Source organism: Schistocerca nitens, chromosome 2, assembly GCF_023898315.1.
Source record: "Schistocerca nitens isolate TAMUIC-IGC-003100 chromosome 2, iqSchNite1.1, whole genome shotgun sequence".
NCBI classification, from domain to species: domain Eukaryota; kingdom Metazoa; phylum Arthropoda; class Insecta; order Orthoptera; family Acrididae; genus Schistocerca; species Schistocerca nitens.
Genome location: NC_064615.1, coordinates 764,771,866 through 764,797,122, shown reverse-complemented (window position 1 = coordinate 764,797,122; position 25,257 = coordinate 764,771,866). Strand labels below are relative to the sequence as shown.

The window sequence follows — 25,257 nt, the reverse complement described above, 5'->3', positions numbered from 1 at the left end:
TCAAACACAGTCTTATTATGCAGCGTAATTTCAAACAGTCTGAATTCCGCACGCCAGCAGAATATTTTGAAGACATGATTCGAAAGAATCAGTTCCTTTCCAACCCCTACAGCCCGACTGAATTAATTCGCATTTGTTTAACTAAGCTGCCACAATCCATAAGACAAATTGCTTTAGCCGGAAGATGTAAAGACGACATTGAGACTTTTAAGACTTTGCTACAAGAACTTGAGTATGACAACGACGACGGGACTTCTTGTAATTTCTTCAGTAGCAGTAATTACAATACATTTTCAGAGAAAAGGGATAGTGATCGGAACGGACGTTATTTGGGTAACTTTGAGAATGACAGACGTAACAGACAGGACAATAGATACCAGCCTTATGACAATAACAGACGTTCTAACAGAAATTACACAGACAATTATAATAACGGTAATTCCTACCGGAATGATCAACCATACGGAAACAGTAATCGGTATCATCAAGATAGAAATTATTCATACAATAACAGAAATTCTTACTACAGAAATAACCAGGGTAGTAGATCTAACAATAATTTCAGAAGTGACAGTCGAAATTATACAAGAAGTAGTTATGCAGACAGACAGGAAAACAGAAATTTTAATAACAGACACAACCAAGAATTTGCATCTAACAGACAGGAAGGACCTAATTGGCATCCTCCACGTGACAGAACTTCAGAGAGACAAGTGCAATTAGTAGAAATTGATCCGCGAAATGACGCGAATAATCAAAGACGTGACGCAAACAATCGACAATGACTAGCAGCTTCGGCTTCTGGCAGCAATATAGACGGTTCGGAAAGTAATGACACTACGACTTTACACTACGTACGCCTGGAAGACATGAGAGACATTTTGCTAGATGAAAAGGAAAATAATGTAGACGCATTTTTACATCCTGTTATTGAAGTATGTGTGGGTAAGAATAAGTTCACTGCAGTTTTAGATTCTGGGAGCCCATTGAACGTCATTAGTGAATCAGTTTTTCGTATATGTGAAAGAATTATTGCCTGTCCTGTGTTACCTATTTCTAAAACTACAATTCGAGGAGCGATTTCTGGAAAAGGTGTGGAAGTTAAACAACAGACCAACCTAAATTTTATTTGTCAAGGATACGAATTGTCTGCTAATTTTATTATTGTTCCATTACTCAGTACACAGATTATATTAGGTATGGAGTTTCTTAACACACATAAGGCAATTTTGAACTTTAAAGAAGGAAGTGTGAATTTGACTGTTGCCGGAATGCCGAAATGTTTGAAATTTTTCGAGTGTTTAGCAAGATCTGAATCAGATACAAAATGTTTAAGGTTTCTTACTTCTGATGCTTTCGTTGAGCATTATGACGACAGTGTGTTTATTCATGACAATGACAATACATACAGAGACGCGATGGAGGATATAATTAGTAGCGAAGAATTAATTAATGAAAAGGTTAAGAAAGCTGAAGTGCCAGATGACGTTGCAAAAGAAGAGCTGCACCACATATTGACTTCACATGCTACAGTGTTTAGTCATCACACAGGAACTATACAAGGCTTACAATATTTATTTAAGGTAAAAGAACACACACCATTTCGCGGGAAAACGTACGCTATTCCTTTGGCTTACAGAGACAAGGTTAAGAATGAACTTCAATACATGTTAGATCAGGGCATTGTTGAGCCAGCAGTCAGTCCTTATACCAGCCCATTACACGTTGTTCTTAAAAAGGATGGGTCAATTCGTTTGGTTCTGGATTCCAGACAGATAAATAATATTATTATTCCGGAAACTGACCGTCCACAAAATTTAGATGAACTTCTTCAACATTTCCATGGAATTAAAGTTTTATCCACGATTGATATGCGCGCAAGTTTTTGGCAAATAGAACTCCACCCTGATTGTAGAAAATATACTGCCTTTTTAGCCTTTGGTAACTGTTACCAGTTTCGGAAATTACCGTTTGGACTTACTGTATCTTCAGCAGCATTCATTCGTAGCTTAAATGAAATTTTACCTGTTTGTCTTCGTGACAATATTACTTCCTATGTTGACGACATTCTTATTGCTAAACGTTCTTGGAGTGAGCACAACAAAATTTTGGATTCATTATTACGTATTTTTGCACGAGTTGGCATGACAGTGAACTTGGAAAAATCAGAATTTGGTCGTTCTCAGGTGAAATTTCTCGGTCACATTATTTCTACAGAAGGTATTCTTCCCGATCCAGAGAAACTAGATGCTATTCGTAATTATGCTGTTCCTACCACAAAACGTGATGTTCGTAGTTTCCTTGGTGTTTGTAATTTTCTTAGACGTTTTGTTAGATTGGACAATTTGGCCACACCTCGTTTATGTGAACTATCTGGAAAAAGTTCTAATTGGTGTTGGGATGAGGAAGCTCAGTCAGAATTTGAACAACTTCGTGATGCTTTAGTTGCTGCTCCACTTCTTTCACATCCGGATTTATCTAAAGATTTTTGTTTGGCGACGGACTCATCATACAAAGGCCTAGGTGCACATTTATTTCAAGAGATAGAAGAAAACGGCGTTGTAGTACAGAAGACTATTGCATTTGGAAGTCGTGTTCTCTCTAAATCCGAAAAGAATTATTCGATTACGGAACTTGAAGCTTTGGCTGTTGTTTGGGCTTTCACAAAATTTCGCACATTTTTGTTTGGCAGACATACTAAGGTTTACACCGATCATCGAGCTCTGGAATTTCTTATGTCGACAAAATTAACTCATGGCAGATTGTCACGATGGGCGTTGTACCTACAGGAATTTGATTTTCGTATTGTTTACATACAGGGATCTTCAAATATTGTTGCTGATGCTTTATCACGTGCACCTATGGGTTTGAAACAAAGTGCTGAAGAGGACGGCAAAGAAAACCATTATTGTTTGATGTACATTCAAGGTGTTGCGTTTGAGAACTTTATTTCGTCTTCGCTCCAGGACATCGCTAAGGAGCAAAATAAGGATCCAATCTGGAAGGACATTAAGGAGAAGTGGAGGAGAAAGGAAAGCGTAGCGATCAGACAGTATTATTTAGTTCGCAATGATATTCTTTTCAAACGAAAATCGGTCGACAACTCTGTTTGGTTAGTTTGTATTCCTGATGAGTGGGTCAATAAATTGATTTGGTACACACATTTCAGTTATGCGCATTTTGGTCCCAGAAAATGCTTTCATAAATTACGAGAAAATTGTTACTTCAGTAATATGGAAAAACGTATTCGATCCGTTCTGGCCAAATGCAAATTATGTCAAAAGGCTAAACCGCCAACGATATCTCACAGAGCACCGTTGTTTCCTATCATTCCAGCGAAATTAAAGGACATGGCTGCAGTCGATTTGTTCGGTCCAGTGGTTCGTTCTACTAATGGTTTTGCGTACATTTTCGTAGCAGTGGAATTGACATCAAAATATGTGTGTTTTACACCTTTACGAAAAGCAACAGCTCGTTCAGTATCTAATGCTTTCATCAAACATTTTCTTAAAGAAGTTGGTCATGTTGATAAGGTTATATCAGATAATGGATCACAGTTTCGCTCTAAAATTTGGCTTCGTACTCTAAGGCGTCGTAAAATTAAACCAATTTTCATTTCACTTTTTCACCCTCAATCTAATCCTTCAGAGAGATGGATGAAGGAAATCAATAAATTGTGCCGTCTTTATTGTCATCAGAATCACAGAACGTGGGATCAGTATCTTCATATTTTTCAAAATATTCTGAATGAACTCCCTAATGATTCAACTTCTTTACCGCCTCTATTGATATTAAAAAATAAAGTACCAACAAATCGCATTTCTGAAATCGTTCCTTTTCCGCCTTCACGGAAACAGCGGCATTCTGAAGTTGTCAACCTGGCTCTACAAAATATTGCATCTGCAGCTGCTAGAAGAGAGAAATCAGCTAAGCGTCCTGGTCGTTTAAAAACTTTGTCAGTTGGTCAGAAGGTGTTAATTAAGTCTCATCGTTTGTCTCACAAAGGAAAAGGATTGTGTCGCAAATTTTTTCTGCTTTATAACGGTCCATTTAGAGTTCGCAAATTATTCATGATAACACTGTTGAAGTAGAAACTCTTAAATCTCGGCGCTCTAAGGGAATACATCATATATCGAACGTAAAAATTTTTGTGGAATGACATACTTTTGAGAAACCAACAGCTACATGTAAACACGAAGAGAGTACAAGGATACCGCGCTGTGTTTTGGCGGCGGCACATACTCAAAGCAACAGTCAGTCTGCGCGCCGCACAAGGCTGTCGTTGACCGCAAACAATCACTTTCTACGTCACGCGCCCACAGCTGATCGAGCGCTCAGTGCGAATGCACTGACAGACGTAAACAAATACACAGTCTAATTTCTCCGACTAAATTCAGTATAAAGCTATAATGACTTCAAAAATTATGTTATTAACGTTCAGTATTTTTCAGGATACGGTGTGTAAAATATTTAAGACCTTCAGGTAAATTCTGTGTGTGTCCGACGTTAAGAGGACTTACTATCGAGAAAATTTCAGGAAGAATGTAATTTCGAAGATGAAACTAATAAACTAAAAAGGTAACGATTAATTGAGTTTATTTTTCAGGTAACATAATTCCACTTAGGTACGTACTTTAGACGTAATTTGCTGCTTGCGATTACGTGATTCATACTTTGTGCTAATTTCATGTTCTATGAATTTACTAGTGAAGCGACGTGCTTGCGCACATTAACTCATTTCTAAAATGATTGACTAATGAACAGGGTTGTTGTTTGTATATATTATGCATCGCTTGGCTGCTATGCTTTTTCACTGATGTCATATTTTTTAATTATGTGCCTGCTGTGCTTATTTATTTAAATTATAATTGTCACCTGATTAATTGTGCTGATGTGGTTAGATATGTAAGTTATACTTTGTGATTTATCTGCTTGCGCCTTCATGGGTACTTATTAAGATTACATATGAACATTTATTTGCTTATGTCGATGTGATGACCTGTTTATTGTGTAAGGCATGTTTGCTGCTGTGCGTATGGATTGCATATTTACACATTTCTGTTTTGTTGTCATAACTACTCTTCAATTTAGAATATAGCAATGCTGATGTACAGTGTACGAACATAGAGTTTAGGTTACACTGTGGTATTAATTATAGATTGTTCGCTTGGCAGAGCCTCGTTATAGGGATTGTGCTGCATCCACTTGTTGACATTCTGTTCTCTACTGGTATATTTACTCGCTATTGCTTGTTTTGCATACGCTCAGTGCCTTATATTTTTAAGATAAGAAAATGAACTGCAGTAATTCGACGAACGACATTAGTACAAGAAAGTCATAGAAGTCACATGAGCTGAGGTTTTATGGAAGCTGTATAAATTTATGCTAATAGGAAGGAAGCTAACGACATGACAGACCAAAACTAGGTTTAGACCATTGACAGTATTACACTGCATTTTGGTGAGCAATTGAAATAGGAAGTGACACTTGACACAAAAAAATACTCCACATGTTTGCTTCTGCTATGATTCTTGAAGTGGTGTACACACTGTGAAATATTATGATCATTCACACTCCGTAATCGTACTTAATCACTGAGAGTTATTCGAACTAAAGTCTGTTAGAGGTCATGTATGCATTTCTTTTATTTAATGATGGACAAGGAACCAAAATGTATCTTATAATTTATAATGACTAGAAAATTTGGGTCAGATGGATTACACAGAGGTTGTGTGTGGACACTGTGTCTTCGGATTATATGGGATGCTGAATTGAAGTTGCACTAGGATTTTGTCTGTACTTGTTCGAGGAGACTGACTAGAGGAAAGAGTTGTTATGGAAGTGAAATGATATTGGTGCTGAGGTTTATATGTATCGACGTATTATTGAGGTATTGAGATTATGTGAAGTTGATGATTATTCGAGTTTCGTGGACAAGAGGTAAGGTAAATGAGGTATTATTGAAGTATTAAGATTAAGTGATGATGATGATTATTGGAGTTTTGGTGAATAAGAGGTAAAGTAAATGAGGAGCATATTGTTTTTGTGGGTTTATATGGAACAAGGAGGATGAAGATGGCAGACTAGAACACTCAAGTAGAAAGAAGATTGCCTACACACACACTTTGTTAAATCAATAAGCAGTATACACTTTTTTTTTAAGAGAGGAAGTATTTGCATATCTTGGCTCACTGACAGTTGTTCAGCAACAGTACAATTTGATCTGGCTTGGCAAACATTGGTCTTGACATGATGACTATGACGTTGACTTAACTATTATTGACTGTTATACATTGCTGCCACTAGTACTTGGTACACATGATGAACATCAAATCTTGGACAGAGTTACATTTACACAGTTAACACTATTCAATTACACAGTAGTACTTAATGTGGATGAAAGATGAGTGGATGTGTTTTGTGTGTTTTCCTTTTCTAATCCTACCAACCTATCTCCTAAATATTATTTCACTTGTTTGTTGTGGCTTGCACTGACACCCGTAAATATTATAGGTTAACTGTTATTGTGTACTGTAATAGTTAATGTGACAATTAACTGATATCATTTGTGTGTTTATTATGATTTGTATGTTTAGTGTAAGAGCATTGATTATATTTTGTTAAAGAAATTGTATGTGCATTCAAACTATTGTTCATGACTGAACTGTCTCAGTAGTTATGGTGAATAGTATGGACTGTTACTTGCACTTTTTCTACATGATTGGTGCCACAAGGACATGTTTAATTTCTGCTGATGAACTGTGTGATCAGTGATTGTAAAAAAAAATTATGGACTGTTACTTGTACCTTCTCTACATGATTGGTGCCACTAGGACATGTTTAATTTCTGCTTATAAACTCTGATGAACAGTGTGATAAGTGATACTAGATTTTATGGAACTGCTTCTGCTGATAAATGTGACTTGTTGCTGTGTGTACCTACTCAACATTGCTGGGTGCCACTGATGGATTGCTTCTACTGAAATGGAGTCACCTGTTGCTGTGTGCACCTGATCAACATTGCTGGTGCCACTAATGGACTGCTTCTACTGAAATGGTGTTACTTGTTGGTGTCTGCACCTACTCAACATTGCTGGGTGCCACTGATGGATTGCTTCTACTGAAATGAAGTCACCTGTTGCTGTGTGCACCTGATCAACATTTCTGGTGCCACTAATCTACATCTACATCTATACTCCGCGAGCCACCTTACGGTGTGTGGCGGAGGGACTGCTTCTACTGAAATGGTGTTACTTGTTGGTGTCTGCACCTACTCAACATTGCTGGGTGCCACTGATGGACTGCTTCTAGTGAAAAGATGTGACCTGTTGATGTCTGCACCTGCTCAACATTGCTGGGTGCCACTGATGGATTGCTTCTACTGAAATGAAGTCACCTGTTGCTGTGTGCACCTGATCAACATTGCGGGTGCCACTGATGGACTGCTTCTATTGAAAAAATGTTACTTGTTGGTATTTGCACCTGTTGACCATTGCTGGGTGCTACTGCTGGAACTGTCAACTGCTTATTCTTGGGCTATGGAAAGCGTTTATGTGAATATTTGTATAAACTGATTTTTTGTGTATTACTGTTTGTGGAAAGTTATGAGACTCTTACCTGCACATATTCGTCATTGCTGACGCTATTGATTGAACTGTTTAACCACATGATACTTGTGTAAACTGTTATGTAAAGTCACATGTATGAAAGAATTTGTATTGCTTACTGTATTTTATATATTAGGTTATTGAAAGATCAGTGCAAAGCCAAAATTTTATCTAGTTATATGGTATTTACGTATTAATATTATCTTTTATTTTTGTCTATATTTTTTTGACGAATTTGGTGGTATTTTCACCACCAATGCTGGCAAAAATACCATCAAATTCTAGCCGTGGAGGAAGGGCATATGAAAGGTGGCTACACTGAGCCACAGCGACAGAGATCGCTAGAGATTATTGTTCCGCCGCCTCCACGGGAAGTGATTATTGGGATGTCGTAGTAGTCAGTGCTTGTCGAGGACTCGTGGTAGTCAGTTCGTGTTCAGATGTGCTAGTAGGGAGTGCTTGCTGAGATGTGATGCTGAAAGGTTCTTGTTGAGATGTGGTAATAGCGAGTCGGTGTGGAGATATATTGTAATTATGAGAGTGATTTTGGTCAATATATGAAGGTAACGAAACTTGATTTATTTTTCATTATTTCCATGTTTTAAATAATGTGTCATTACAGGTTCAGTCAACAAAGCATCTGGCTTGTGTTCTTGGATTAGAGTGTAATTGTGGTTCTCTTGAGTAATTATGGTATTTGTATTTTCTTTAATTAATTCAGTATAAATGGTATTTGAAATTCTTGTCTTTTGAAGAAGAACCGTGCCAGATGTGTACGTTGAGTCACACTCCCACACACAGAACAGTGATACTTGTGCTTTGGTTTCGTAGGTTTTATAGTTGCTGGGGACTTAATTAATTAATTAATTAATTGCGTTAATGAAAATTTCCATTTCATTCTTTGTTATTGTTCTAAGCAGTCAGATTGCGTAATAATACTAGTCAGGGCCAACCGTTACGAGACTTCGTAAACGGACAGACAGCTACTAAAGCAAAAATTAAAATTATTTGCATTCTATTTTAATTAAGCCCCCATGCAAACCTTCCAAGATTTGATGATGCCATGATGGAGGGACATGCACTGGGAACTTTTGTCCGGCGCGGCGAACCCGCCACCATATTTCATGGAAGGCTTACTTATACCAGTCCCGAAACCCGCAGGAGGAACACGACTCGACAGTTATCGGCCGATCACGTTACTCAATTCCGATTACAAGATTTTCACACGCCTTCTAGCAGTGCGACTCAAACATGTCTTACGAGACATTGTTTCCCACGAACAAACATCCTTAGGCGGCGATCGTAATATAAAGACAGCCCTCAGTGAATATCGAGATGTGATCGCTGTGGCAACACACTCACTACTGCCAGGCGCTTTAATCTCCAACGACTTCAAACAAGCGTTTGACCGCGTCAATCATGCATTCCTCAACGCAGTGATGGACCGAATGGCACTTCCCCCGACGTTCACGCAAGTGATTATGCGGCTCCTTCGTGGAGCAACGTCCAGATTTCTCGTCAACGGCAGACTTACAGAACCTATACGGATTGAACGCTCAGTACGGCAGGGTTGCCCTTTGTCTACGGTGCTTTATGCCATTGCGATGGAACCACTCATTTGCGGATTACGGCGACGTTTGACAGGTATTCCACTCCGGGATCATATGTTCCGCTCCCGAGCTTACGCGGACGACTTGGCCCTCGTGGTACGTTCGGCGGTCGACGTACAAGCTGCGATGCAGTGGATTACCCGTTATAGTGCAGGGGCAGGGAGCGCTATGAACGTGGCAAAATCATGCACCATGAAAATCGGCCGCGGCCTTCCCGCAGACAGCGTAGTCCCATTTCAACTGGTGGACACCCTTCGTTGTCTCGGATTGGTGTACACACGAGACATTCGCCGCACCTCGGCGATCAATTTTCGGGCACTACTGCAACGCATCCGGGCCAACATACAAAATCACATACTACGGCCGCTGAATATGGGCCAGAGAGTCACCTTCGTCAATACCCATCTGGCAGCCCGGATACCCCATATAGCGCAGATTCTCCTCATCACTGCGACAATGGCGGCCAGATTACAGGCGGCTTTCGGCTATTTTATTTGTTCTGGACACATTTTCAAAGACCAGTATGAAGCTTTCACCTTACCGAAGCGGGACGGTGGCCTCGATCTGGTTAATGTGAGAGCCAGGACTACGGCACTTTACACCAATACTATGCTCCGGTTATAGAAAAGCCAAAATGCTAGTTTTACTGGAATGTTGACCACTGAGCTCGCACCTTTTTCGAGACGCCCACCGACGTCTCTGGCACACATCCCACCTCCGATGTCACATATCGGCCGTTTCTTTTTGGAGTATAGCTACATATGCACCGAGCTCCCCAGGACCAGGAAGACGACCACCCGCGACATCTATTGTCTTCTCCGGAAGTCTCCACCCCGCAACCCCGTCGAAACACGTCACCCCCAGGTTTCATGGCCTACAGTTTGGAAAGCGATACACCAACCATATCACACCACTGACACCACCTTTATGTGGTACCTTCTCGTAAACGGCAAGTATACTACAAGACAGAAACTGCATCGCACCGCACTGGTGGACTCACCCCTGTGCCTCAAGTGCAATGTCGAAGATACAGATTCACATTGTTTTGAGTGTGGGCCAGCAGCAGCTGTCTGGACCCTCGCACAGAAGATTGTGGATTTCTACCTCCGAGTACCACCACATCACGTTTCTACTACCATGATGATACATCCCGACTCGACCTACTTTCCATCGGCTAAGTGGCACGCCATCACATGGATCAGTGGCATGGCTGTCAACTACCTCTTCCGGGACGACATCGTCGATCCGGCGGACTTTTGGACACGCCTCCAAGTACATCACCACACCCTTCGCCGACATCGACACTATCGGGCCACTTTCGCGAACTATTTACAGAGTATTTTCACCAACCCGCCTCAAAGCTGGAATCTCAACGAACTGTGCCAGCCAAGACTGGACGATCCCACGTTCCCCTTTAATGGTCAATGATAGAATGCATTTTGTTCCGATGGCGCGCCAAAGTGGAGCATGGCGCGGAAAGTATTCCTATTTTATTTCACTTCTCTTTTCTCCTCCTCTTCTAAGTTTTTTTTCCTTACACATGTAACAAACACATAATTAAATAAACAAATAAATAAATAAAAAAAAGAAGGCCGTTGCGGAAATATAGCTACCTTTTATGTTTTACGTTTTCAAAGGATATTGTTATTTTTATGAAGAATGTCGTCTTTTATTTTCATACACAAGAGGTTTTTATTTGTTTTCTCGTTACCTGCAACTTAAAAAAAGAAAAAAAGGACAAAAATATACCGCGAATGCAGCTTCTTTTTCATATTTGACATGGTTTTCCAAACACTCAATCATTTATCTGTTTGAAAAAGTTCTTCTGGAACTCATTTCTTGCACTCGTGCATTTATAGGCTTTAATTTCAGTGAAAGGCTACACCCAGGGAGCTTGCCTGAATGATAAAATTACTGGAGTCTTTTTTAAAACCATTTTATGTCGTAAACTTGGTTTCAAATTCCTTGGTGAATAACGTAGTTTTACTTATCTTGCAAGTTAGATAATAATTTCCTTGCTGTATTACTATTGGATGGTGGATCAGAATGGAAATCGAGAAAACTCTCTGGGTATTAGAGATCCAGTTTTAAAATATACCCTATGTTGGAATTGTCTGGTTCGTTTCCCACCACAAAAGATTCGACACTATCTAGACGAAGAAATTCAAAACAGGACACCGGAACATACTTTGACGCCGCCTGGCTGTATACGCTATTCTCACCAGGATATATAATCTGAGATTCAATAATTTTGTCCACATAATAGGCCATGACGCTGTTGTTACGAAGTGACTGTCTGCAAGAACGATGGACTATACCGCCTCTATTGCGTCTTTCAGTACAATTTCAATTTTCAAATATGAATCGTTAAAATTTCCGTGTGTTTTACTCTTAAGTATATCTCAATCACTGGTAGCTCTTTGGTACTCGGCCTGTGTTATAATTTTACCTGTTAATAAAGATTTGTACTTCTTAAATGAGTGAAGGTGATCAACAAATATATTGTACTGGAAGATCACCTTCACACAGTTAAGAAGTTTAAATTCTTATTAAATTCCCTTCCGGTTAACTAGATTAAACTCTCCATCGTTGGAAAAATTTTCTCATTATCTTGAGTTAATTTGATTTTTAGTATGATGCAAACTTATTAAGCGAACATGTAAAAAACTAAAGTGAATCCGTAAGTTGGAAAGTTATACTGCAGCCCTGCTCTAAGTGCAGCACTTTTCATGAAAGATTAATGCAATTCCGTATTAGACAGCAGAAGGGAAACTCAACCTGATTTAATTTAATTTTTCGTTGCTATCTGACATCTTTTATTCACAAATACTCATGATCAAGAAATGCCCGTTGTAATTCCTCAGATTGTGGAATACGACTCGTACGGTGTAGTGAGGCCTGTTTTTCCAGAGTGCAGCTGGGATATGCTGTACCTTGGGACACACTGGTGAAATGGTAATGATTTCTGTGTTTAGTATCACCTTCCCCAAAATTTCCCAGTAAATATGGAAGAACTCTGCTACGCAAAATCCTTATTTTTCTTTGGGACTTATATCAGTCTTTGTATTTTGCAATGAAAAGCCATTCACACGCTCAGCGATTGCATACAGCTGTTGAGTGAACCATTCCATGCAGTTTTTGCCCGTGTATAACGTGTCGAAATATATGTGGTCATAGTCACAGTGTATGTAGTAGGCATTGCTGAATGGTTTATGCAAATGTACCTGATCAGAATGCGAAATAGAGTCAGTGCTACGACAGTACCTAGTAGCTGGTTCTGACTCGCATTCAATTTGATTATAAAATATTAATGGTAGCTTCAGTCTCTTGTTGAATTTTGTTAATTTTAACTCTATCCTGCCATTAGGCAATATTCTGTTGATTGGTTTAAACTGTGAGCATTCAACGAAATGAGTAGCTAACATATCCTGTGAATGAAAACAACATATGCATACATCACATACCGCAGTTGAATGCTGATGACCATAAAGCTATGACTTTCTAGCATCAGTAAGTATCCTATGTAAACGAAATACATCTGTATTAACAAACTGCAAAGTTAATAGATTTAAGTGTTTCTCATGATGGTGTTTCGCGATATGTAGCAGTACAACTCGGAATTATTTTTCATCTCTATCATACTGGTCATCAAAAATAAACAATTTTTTCAGCCTACAGTTGCTAGTTAATTTTTACTCGTTTACCTAGGTTTCGATTCCAGTAATGGAATCTTCTTCAGCCCGCATCTCGTGGTCGTGCGGTAGCGTTCTCGCTTCCCACGCCCGGGTTCCCGGGTTCGATTCCCGACGGGGTCAGGGATTTTCTCTGCCTCGTGATGGCTGGGTGTTGTGTGATGTCCTTAGGTTAGTTAGGTTTAAGTAGTTCTAAGTTCTAGGGGACTGATGACCATAGATGTTAAGTCCCATAGTGCTCAGAGCCATTTGAACCATTTGAATCTTCTTCAGAACCTATAAATTAAACCACATTCGGACATATATTACTCACTGAAATGCATCATCAGTCTAATGATTGAATAATAAAGAAATCGTGATACTTGCAAAAAATTAAATTATTTTGAGAGCCAAACACTGGCCATGTCATAGATTAAAAATTAAAACAATAAAGACGCATAATCATAATATTATGTCTGTCAAAATTAAAACCATTAAGGCGAACGTAGACGAAGCCACGCCGGCCAGAAATAAGGACCACGTGTGAGCGCCCTCTTACTATAATATTTAAATGTAAAAAATTTTTTATACCTTGGCTTTGTAGTTTGTTCTCAGGTAAATTGTTTAATGTTGCCATACCAATAGATAGGTTTGTCCATTTGTAAGACGACTTTCAGCCACATTTTGTTTATATGTATATTTGCTCTAAATAATTTTGAGACAGTTTGTCTCTCGCGCCTGCGCTTGCGCTTGCGCTCGCGCATGCGCTTGGCCGCGGCCGAGCCTCGCCGCGGAACTGCTCGCGACGCCTAGTTTCCGTGCCGCTCACGTGTGTCGAGAGTAACACACTCAAGATCATTTAACTTAAACAAATTTGCTTCCAGTTGACCCATTACAATAATATTAGTCGATGAGGTTCAACTACCAATAGTCTTCAACTGCTGCTGATTCTCCAGTGGCGCTGCTTGCAGATTTTGTCCTGCTCAAACATCGGGAGTCTATGAGACCGTAAATCCTCTGCTGCTGCTTTTATATTCTGTAATATTGAATGAAAAACATGTCCGAATGCATTCATAGATATGACAGGGAAATGAATGGTAGACTACATAATCAGAAGAATTAGTAGGTGAAAGAACTGACTTCATTTTTGTATGGTATTGCTACATGTGCCGAATTTTGTGTATTTTTCAGGAAACGACGCTGCTCTCCCCAGCTGCTAGCAGAAACAGCAACATTGAATGAAAGTAACTTAAATGAGCTATTAGTAAGTTAAAAATTTAAGGTGGTTAATAGTGAAGTACAGGATATATCGGTTGAACATGAGCTCCTGAAAGGAAAACAATGTTGGTTGCTATAAAGATATGACACTTCTTTCGTTGAATAGAAGCTACACTTTTATACCACACTTCCCAACAGATTACTTCTGAATATTGCTGAACCTACATCCTGAATTAGTGTCAGCGCATTCACAGTCTTATCTTAGAAACGCCAAGTTTTCCACCAGCTCCGTTCCGACAGATAAATCCCTCTCTTTCTCTTCCACATTTCTAGCAAGAAAACATGTAAGCGAAATTTTGCTGTCTTGTTACACTCAGCTGTTACTTGCAAGACAACTGCAATCTCGAGCCTCGAATAGAGGAGGCTCTGTGCATTTAATTTTAAGTTATGGTAAAATAACATTGGCGGAACAGATCAAAATATCAAAATTTATTTATGTTACTCACAAACTGCACCTAGCCATTACATAAATAATATGAGAGGGTGCAGCTTAGAGTCAGAACCTCTTGAAATCTAAGCAAAAAATAAACCTGACCAAATAAGGAGCATAAGAGATACTGGGATTAGCGAGCACAAGGTTATCATACTGTATCACCCAAATCCATCAAAAATAAAGCGAAATACATCTCTTTAAAAAAGTAGATAAAAGTTTACTTGAAACCTTCCTAAGAGGCTGGCTCCACTCCTTCCAGTCTGACAACGTAAGCCTAGATCAGATGTGGTTTAAATTCAGAGAAGTAGTATCGACAGTAATTGAGAGATATATATCAAATAAATTACTGAGAGATGGTACTGATCCCTCATGGTACACAAGGAAGGTCAGAATACTGTTGCAGAAGCAACTAAAAAAGCATGCCAAATTTAAAAGAACACAAGGTCTCCAAGACAGGCAAAGTTATACAGGAGCTCGAAATTTACCACGAACCTCAACGCGAAATCCTTTTAATAAGTTTCTACACTGGAACTCTCTCCCGAAATCTGGCAGAAACCCAGAAGAGATTCTGGTCGCCTGTAAAGTACACCAGTGACAAGACGCAATCACTACCTTCACTGCGCGATAGCTATGGCGAAATTATTGATGACGGTGCCACTAAAACAGAGCTACTAAAACAGGTTTCCGAAATTACTTCACGAAAGAAGATGAAGTAAATATTCCAGAAATCGAATCAAGAACAACTTCCAAAATCAGTAACTCAGAACTAGATATTTTCGGTGTAGTGAAGCATCTTAAAACACTTAATTGTATACCTGTATGGTTCTTTTCACAGTATTATAATACAATAGCTTCATACTTAGCAATCATATACAACCACTGGCTCGCAGAAAGATCTGTATCCAAAGACTGGAATGTTGCTAAAGTCGCACCAATATCCAAGAAAGGGAATAGGAGAAATCCGCTGATTTACAGACCAATATATCTAACGTCGATTTGCAGTAGGATTTTGGGTCGTATTCTGTGCTCTAACATTACGAATTAGCTGGGAGGAAACGATTTACTGACAAATAGTCATCACCTATACGTAATGTATCGCTCTTGTAAACACAACAAGCTCTTTATTCTCACGATGTAGTGAGTGCTTCGACAAGGGAAGCAAAGCGACTCCATATTTTTAGATTTCCAGAGGGATTTTGACACAGTGCCTCACAAGCCACTTGTAATCATAGTGCATGCCCATGAAGTATCGTCTCAGTTGTCTGGAGTCGTTATTTACTCTCAGAAAGGTCACAGTTTGTAATAACTGACGGAAAGTCATTGAGTAAAGCAGAAGTAATATCTGACGTTCCCTAAGAAAGGGTTATAGGGCCTCTGTTACCCCTGATCTACATAAACTATTTAGGAGACAATCTCAGCAGCCGTCTTATGATTCTTTGCAGATGCTGCTACTACATACTGTCTTGAAAAGTCATCAAATTAACAAAACGAATTTTAAAATGATTCAGACACGATATCTATATGGTGCAAAAAGTGGCAATTGACTCTCAGTAATGAAAAGTCTAAAGTCATCCACAAGACCACTAAAAGCAAAGCGCAAAATTTGGGTTACGCGATACATCACGCAAATATAAAGGCTGTAAATTCATCTAAATACTTAGGGATTACAATTACGAATAATCTAAATTTGAGTAATCACATTGATAATGTTGTGTTGAAAGCCGAATAACCTAAACTGGAGGAAATCACGTAGATAATGTTGTGGTGAAATCCGACCAATGACTGTGATTTATTTGAGGAACATTTAGAAAATGTAACAGGTCTACTAAAGAGACTGCTTACACTACGTTTGTCCGCCATCCTCTGGACTATTTCTGTGAGGTGTGTGATCCGCATCAAACAGTATTGACGGAAACATCGAGAAAGTATCACCGCGAAATAGGGGAGAGAATGCCATGTATATGACACACGAATTGGGACAGTCGTTAAAACAAAGGCGTTGTTCACTGCAGCAGGAACTTCTCGTGAAATTTCAATCAGCATCTATCTCCTCAGAGTGGGAAAACATTTTGATGGAGCCCAACTACACAGTGATAAATTATCGTAATAGTAAAGTAAGAGAAATAAAGGGAAGGTTTAAGTGTTCGTTTTCCCCGCGCGTCGTTAGAAGGTGGAATAGAAGAGAGTCAACTCGAAGATGGTTCAATGAACCCTCTGCCAGGCACCTAATTGTGAATTGCAGAGTGATCATACAGATGAAGATGTAGACGTACAGTCCCAAGCATGTTTCCCACAAGTAAACGAGTATGGTTCAAATGGCTCTGAGCACTATGGGACTTAACTTCTGAGATCATCAGTCCCATAGAACTCAGAACTACTTAAACCTAACTAACCTAAGGACATCGCACACATCCACTACCCGAGGCAGGATTCGAGCCTACCATAGCGGTAGCGCGGTTCTAGACTGTAGGGCCTAGAACCCCTCGTCCACTCCGAAATGAATGAGTATCAGAAAGCCATACAGATATCTCGTCAAAATCGTATTTGTAAGTCATATCGATTTTCTGATGATGTTAAAAGATAGTAAAAAGCAACCGTTTACCGCTCTCCCACTCAACTTATAAAGTTTTTTTTATGATTTACTATTTAACTTTTCAACCGTTTTGCAATTTAACTGATTACAATTTACCCTTTAACGTTGACCCTCAGATCTCTTGGCAATCCACTCACTATTTTGTGTGAATGAAAGACCAGTGTCGATTCGCAAGAACGATATTTTCTGAATCTTTGCTGTCTGTGTGTCGTTTTCTTAGAAACATTTAGACTTTTTGTAGCTTTGTATGCTGCGTATATCAGAGGAGACGACGACTGTATACACCAACATGACAATCCGCCATTTTATAAAGTGGTGTGACACAGTGGTTTGTGTACAATAACATTCTCGAAAGGGACTGGTCTGCTCCGAGTCCCGACACCTGAACGCGGCGGGACACCTTTGGAATGGGATAGGAAGTCGACAGACCACGGCAGCCAACCTACTCTGATTTCAGCCACTGAGGAAGAATGGGGTGCCCATTTATCCACATACATCCACATGTCTTATTGATAGTCTTCCCAGCTGAATTTAATTTCTTGTAAAGCCAAAACACAGGCACTTACTGTATTAATTTTATTATGTTGCCGTTTTTACTAGGGCAATGTTGCAGTTTGTTGCTATAATGTGACAGTGTATGAAGAAATGCTTATCTGCAAACAAGAGAAAACACGAAAATGCGACTGGAACAATGGGAAATTTTACGTCACGGCTCTAACTGTATAGGTTGTTTGTTTTAACTTGGAACAACTAAAAATCTCGAAAAAATGTTCCAGATAAAAAGTTAGTATTTTCAATGGTAACATCTACCTTGAATGCATGAAACTGTTTCAGACAAACGCTAGGTTTTTTGCTCTAGAATGCAATTCCGCGATAAAAAAGGAGCATTGTCATTTGAAAACAAAGTTTTTCCCCTATCGGAGTTTGGGGGATGGAGTGGCTAGTGTTAGCGCAGACATATGCGACCTTTGAAAACCCTAACTTTTCACAAGGGTCCTTTTTCATGTAGCACATATTTTCTGAGATATTTAGTTGTTCCAAGCAAAATCCGTGTATAGTATTCCCCGTTATATCCCTAAAAATGTCAATAACAAGATTTTGTAAGTTATGTCTGTACTCTCCTCCTATGTCTCTAACACAAACGCTTCTGCAAGCATAACTGGTAGTCAACTCGTTTACTCCAGTGTAAATCAGACAATGATGAGAGGGATCAGGTTCACGAAGCATCGACTATCGTTTGAAATTTACAACGGCTCAATTGAAGTTGCGTTTGAGAACATTTCGCTATCGAATCAGACTCCCGCATGATGTGTCGAAATAGTTCACATAGCTGCAAAGACTGGACGCGCAGCAGAGGTCAGAATCGAAGAACTTTCAGTTGAGTGCTATCTATCGCAGTTAATGTCTGTGAGCACTGGAGAGTATACTGATACATGCCTTAAAAAGCATGTCTTAAAAAAAGAAAAATAACAGCAAATTTTTCAGCTCCTTGTGTATGCTTATCTGTTCCCTGTTACAGATAATGAGTTTGCTCGATTATGTGGGTATCTCAGAGACTGGAATGTGTTTCTTGCGAATCTGGGAAACTCAGAAAACGATTGTTATACCAGCAACAAGTACCTGTCGATTAATACTTAATACTCACAGTTTTGCTTGTTGACTCAGTATGGCGGTGATATAAAAGCCGGAAGACTTGTTGCAGTAGTCTTTTCATTTTTGCTGTACCGTCAGATGTGTCATCTTCATCGTTAGGAGTCACCATATAATCTCAGCCGTCCAATAGTCTGCAATTCAGAGGAACATAGGTATTTATGACTGATATTTGCTATTATTCTCACGACATAGTCGATTAGAGCGAGCAAAAGAATGTATCCTAGGCACCCTAGCATTTGTAACGATCAACTAAGAGGGGAACACGACAGCAGATCACTGGCAAGCCCTTCACTTTGCCCGTGAGTCCCGGTTCAGCTTGTAAAGTACCATCACACAGTATTTGATTGTAAAGAGCACCAGAATTCGCAAATAACTAAAAAAATGAGAGTTGGAAACCATACGGCTGTTCTGAGTTGCTCTCAGGAGGTGCGTTGCTTTCGTGAAGCATGACATTCTTGCAGTCCTCTTCCTAATGCCTTGCAGTGCTGATAGACCAGTGATCCCCTCCTTAAGGTTGGTTGGTTGTTTGGGGGAAGAGACCAAACAGCGAGGTTATCGGTCTCATAGGGTTAGGGAAGGAAGTCGGCCGTGCCCTTTCAATGGAACCATCCCGATATTTGCCTGGAGCGATTTAGGGAAATCACGGAAAACCTAAATCAGGATGGTCGGACGCGGGATTGAACCTTCGTCCTTCCGAATGCGAGTCCAGTGTGCTAACCACTGCGCCACCTCGCTCGGTCCTCCTTAAGGAGACCATAGAAACAGTGATTAACACTGGCACACGTTGCTCCATTTATGTTATTGCTGCTCACGGTATTTGCACTCTGCGTGGGCTTAATTGTACTTTATCAAGCTGGGTCGCCGGCCTCCGTGACCGAGCGGCTCTAGGAGCTTCAGTCTGGAACCGCGTGACCGGTACGGTAGCAGGTTCGAATCGAACCTCGGGCATGGATGTGTGTGATGTCCTTAGGTTAGTTAGGTTTAAGTAGTTCTAAGTTCTATGGGACTGATGACCTCAGATGTTAAGTCCCATAGTGCTCAGAGCCATCTGAACCATTTGAACCAAGCTGTGTCACTTACCTTACGCTTTGAGTATTCTAGTATAAATTTCACAGTTTTGTTTATTGTTGTGTTCCTTTCCTTATGTGTGGACTGAGTATTGTACTACTCTCGGGTAGCCATTATTTTACGTCTCCCTACATATTTGACCAACTCCGTCATTTCCAGTGCCTACACATGTGTGTTCTACATAAACAACAGGATGTTACTCCTGGTTCATTTTACCTTTAGCTTTATACTATAACATTATAATCATAATATAATGTCTGATTCATATTTTCCTTTTTCTTCCAGAAAACGTGACTATCCACTACAAAATAAACTACGAACCTTACAGAAATGGTGACACTGACCACATAAAAGCAACAGTAGCACAATCCAGAGGTGAAATTGGTCACATGGCACTTAACCTGCAGAATCTGTTCAATGGTGACAAGTTTCTCGGTGAGTGATCGGAAAGTATATAAGTAATAACATATCTAATGAACTTTTTGTTAGAAAAACCTGCCTGTCATCAGCCATATGCGGAATCGCGTTAACTAAACTACATATTTGGAAGGTCATCTAACCTGAACAACTGAAATTGAGTTAATGCAAATAAATCCGTTAATAGTAGAACTGTGATGTATGATTGTTTCGTGTGTGGGCGTCTACAGTGGTTTAATTCTTATATAAGAAAGTTTCTTTAGCAGACAAATTCTCCGTAAGTGCCAATAATTTATGGAGTTTCAACAGCTTATCCAAATTAATAATTTACTGGCAGATTTTCGTGTTCTGGAGAAACAAGCCTCATTTACTTACCTAAATACATCAGAAGATTTTAAAACTGGAGCTAAAGGTATTACTAAAAGAAACTGGCAAGCAAGTTTTTATTTTTATTAATTTATTTGCCAGTTTTCTGGCTGGTTTGATGCAGAATCTCCTCACCTGCGCCAGCTTACTGAACTCAGTAGTACCTGCACGTAGCATACTCAATTATTTGTTGGAAATACCTTAAGTTCTGCCTCCCTCTACAGCTTTTATACTTTGTAACTTTCTCAAGCACCACTGAAGTTATTCCTTGATGTCTTAACACACTTTCTATAATCCCGTGTCTTCTTCTTATCAACGATTTTCGCATGTTCCTCCCTTCGCCTGTTCTGAGTTGGCCTCACTTTTCAACAATCCACCTATTTTTCAGCATCCTTCTGTAGCACCATGTCTCAAATGCATGTTTTCCCAAAGTCCGTGATTCCCTTTCAACAATGCTGTGCTCCAAACGTCCAAACGTTAGTTCAGAAATTGAAGCGTATGTTTGTTACTAGTACACTTCCTTTGTTCAGCAGTGTCTGTGTTAGTGTGCTAGTCTACGTTTTATGTCTTTCTTGATTTGTCCTTGTAAGGTTATTTTGACTCCAAGGCAGAAAAATTCCTTTACTTCATCCACTTCCTTGTTACCATCTTTGATCTTAAGTTCATCGCTTATTTCATTTCCGCTACTACTCATCGCTTTCGTTTTTCATCAGTTTACGTACACTTAAACCATTGTGTCTGCTCTTTAGACCGTTCATCCCATTCAACGGATTCTGCAGTTATTTCTCACTTTGTCTGAAAATAGCAATTTCATCATTGAATCTTATCATTGATATACTTTGATCAAGACTTTGAATTCCAGTTCTGAATCTTGAAGAAAATAAATAACGACAGCCATAATTTCATGAATTATTTTGAGGACCAGTTTCGGTGCCTTATTGGCATTATCTTCAGGCTCCTCTAAGCGTAACTAATTATGTATCTAAGCGTCTGTGCTATTACAGGTATCACCAGTTTCAACTTCCTTCCTTCTTCCTTCAATTCAAAAATTTCTTCAGTTATTGAAGATTACGTCGCTGTTTTCTTCCTTGTTACTATTTTGTCTGTCCAACTTCTGTGACTGCCCATTTTAGAGATTTCTAATCTTCAACTGAAATGACTGTCGCGGTATTCCTTATTACAGAATCTACAGCCAAGATAACTTCAAAAGCTTTAATCTATTCTCACTACTTCAGTAATATAATTACCTCCACACTGATTCCTTCGGGCGATCCTCTTAAACTTCGCTATAGTTTTCTTCGCTGCCATTTTATGATCTGATCTATATCTGCTCCTGGGAACGCCTTACAATCCAATATCTGATTTTGGAACCTGCGTCTGACCATAACGTAATCAAGCTGCTATTTTCTGGCCTCCAGATATTTTCCAAGTATATCTATTTCTCTTGTGATTTTGAATAGTATACTCACTATGAATAACTGAAAACTATTGCAGAACTCAATTACTCTTTCTCAACTCTCGTTCCTACAAGGGAGCACGTATTCTCCAGTAATACAGTCTTCTATTCCACACGTACTAAAGCGTTCCAGTCACTCATGATTGTTAGATTTTCAATTCCTTTTACTTGCTGTATTGTCTTTAAAATGTACTTCAATAAATTATCAATTACATACTATATGGAAATATCGAAAAGAGTTAGAAAGAATGGTAAACACAAGGAGAAAGACGACCTTTCAGCTGAGCCAGGTCTTGATAAGAATGCTTACTCCAGCAAGTGATCGAATGGACAGTAAAGAAAAAAGAGGGGGAGGAGGAAGGAAATACCATCTAAAGGGCAGTGTCAGAGAAGAAAGCGATAAGTAAGTGGAATTGAAGATAACAGCGCAAGACACAGAGGGATGCCTAAACCTGCTGCATTTAAGAAGAACTATTGACGATGATGATGACGATGAGTTTATATCTGTTCACCACAGCTCCTGCGTATGTTTCTGGAGATAGATTCCATTTGATACTATATTACTTAGCTTCCTCGCATTATATTAACAGATATAATGCATTTAACTCCCTTTGATTCTAAGTTTCTCTGCACGCTCTTGGACTTTGAAATCATAACCAAGTTTTTAATATTTCCAACACAGCTGCTAAAATTCTTGTTACAAAGAACTACAAACTTCACTGATACAAATTTGTTGTAATAGTTGTACACTGTTCCACTCTGCCAAGCTATTGTGAGGTAATGTTAAAATGTTTTGGTCTAACAGGAACAATCAGAAACACTACAGCAATCATATCGTGACACAGAAATCTTTCAGCTTGAATTACATAGTAACTTTTAATGGAATGGGAACTAAATTAAATGTACAGAATTAAGACATACAATATAACTGAGCATGATGATGGAAGTCAGGCAGCAGTTGCCGACCGAGACAGACGCAGCAACAGGGAAGTAACTGTTTTTGTGTCATTTACGAGTTCCTGACCAGGAGCTAATTTTATTATACCATCTGGGTACTTTAATGGTTTAGTTTCTTGAGTGTCTGCGTGTAAATTTAATATCTAATAGCCACAGTTCTTGCGTTTTCATTTGCGTCAGAAGGTAAACCGATTTTGTGACATATTAAAAGTTCCTAATCAGGGGGCAAATTATTTAGTTTCATTAGAGTGCTTCTGTAGATAGGTTTTTGAATATCTGCGTATTAATAGACACAGTTCGTGCGTTTTCGTCAGGGTCTACAGTAGATTTGCGCAGCACGTGCCGATAGTCCGTTTATCTGAATAGTTCAGTTTTCCACTGTCTTTAGTAATGACAGCGACTGCGATTGTTGTGTGCGGATGCGAGCCGAGTTGGTGACGCTTCGCTCTCAGCTTCAGGCTGTGATGGGTTCGGTTACACAGCTTGAGGCTGCAGTGGATGGGCGCCACTGTTGTGGGCCGGCCGTGGGGATCCCACGGACGTCCAGCACGTCAGAGTCCTCCAATCGGTCCTCACCGGTGGCAAACCCAGTTACTGCTCGCATTGAGACTGACCCATCACCTGTGGTCGAGTGGGAGGTCGCCTCTGTGCGAAGCAGGTGGTGAAAGAGTTCCCAGGCGGCCGCACGCAAGGCCTCTCCGAGTTGTCTGACAAACAAGTTCCAGGTGCTGTCAGTGGCTGACACAGTCGCTGTGCCGGATGCTGTCGCCTGTCCTGTTTCAGAGGAAACCACTCAGCCTGCAAAATCCGGGCAATCGCAGAGGGTGGGATTATTGGTATTGGTAGTCGGGAGCTCCAACGTTAGGCGCGTTATGGGGCCCCTTAGGGACTTCGCAGAAGAGTAGGGTAAGAAAATCAATGTGCACTCCGTGTGCATACCGGGTGGAGTCATTCTAGATGTGGAAAGGGTCCTCCCGAATGCCATGAAGAGCACAGGGTGCAGCCAACTGCAGGTGGTCGCTCACGTCGGTACCAATGATGTGTATCCCTTTGGATCAGAAGAGATTCTCTCCGGTTTCGAGCGGCTAACAGAAGTGGTAAAAACTGCTAGTCTTGCTTCAAGATGAAAGCAGAGCTGACCATTTGCAGCATAGTCGACAGGACCGATTGCGGACCTCTATTACAGAGCGGAGTGGAGGGTCTCAATCAGAAGCTCAGACGGTTCTGCGACCGTGTAGGCTGCAGATTCCTCGACTTGCGCCAAAGGGTGGTTGGCTTTCGGATTCCAATGAATAGGTGTCCACTACACGCAGGAGGCGGCTACACGGGTAGCAGGGGCTGTGTGGCGTCGACTGGGTGGGCGAATTTTTAGGTTAGAGAGTCTCGGGAAAACGCAAGAAGGGCTTCACTGACAAAGGGTTCTGGTTAAACATGGGAAGAACATAGATACATTGGTAAAACAGTTGTAAATTGTCGTAGCTGTGTTGGGAAAGTACCAGAGCTCCAAGCGCTAATAGAAATCACTGATGCTCAAATCGTTATAGGCACTGAAAGCTGTCTTAAGCCGGATATAAGCTCAACCGAAATTTTTGCGAAGAACCTAACGGTGTTCCAAAAAGATAGGCTAAACATGGTTGGTGGTGGCGTGTTTGTTGAAGTCAGAAGTAGTTTAACTTATCGCAAAATTGAAGTAGATACTTCCTGTGAGTTAGTATGGACAGACGTCATTGTTGGCACCCGGAATAAAATAATAATTAGATTCTTTTACCGACCTCCCAATTCAGATGATACAATTGCTGAAAGGTTCAAAGAAAACTTGAATTTGATTTCAAACACGTACCCAATTCATACGATAATAGTTGGTGGTGACTTTAATTTACCCTCGATATGTTGGCGAAAATACATGTTTAATTCCGGAGGTACGCATAAAGTATCATCCAAAATTGTGCTAAACTCATTCTCTGAAAATTATTTCGAGCAGTTAGTTCATGAGAACACGCGAATAGTAAACGGTTGTGAAAACACACTTGACCTCTTAGCAACAAATAATCCTGACTTAATAACGAGCATCAAAACCGATACAGGGATTAGTGAACACAGGGTTGTCGTAGCGAGATTGAATATTTTAATCCTCAAATCCTAGAAAAA

At 39.9% G+C, this 25,257-nt stretch overlaps 1 protein-coding gene across 3 annotated transcripts in view; it reads left to right on the top strand.

Moving 5' to 3' along the window:
* The window catches only part of LOC126234613 (protein takeout-like), a 172,479-nt gene that overhangs the window by 114,042 nt on the left and 33,180 nt on the right, over positions 1-25,257 (top strand). For all 3 annotated transcript variants that reach the window (XM_049943339.1, XM_049943338.1, XM_049943340.1), the window contains one exon: positions 20,199-20,348. In XM_049943339.1, coding sequence (XP_049799296.1) covers positions 20,199-20,348 — 150 coding nt within the window. The remainder of the gene's footprint in view (positions 1-20,198; positions 20,349-25,257) is intronic.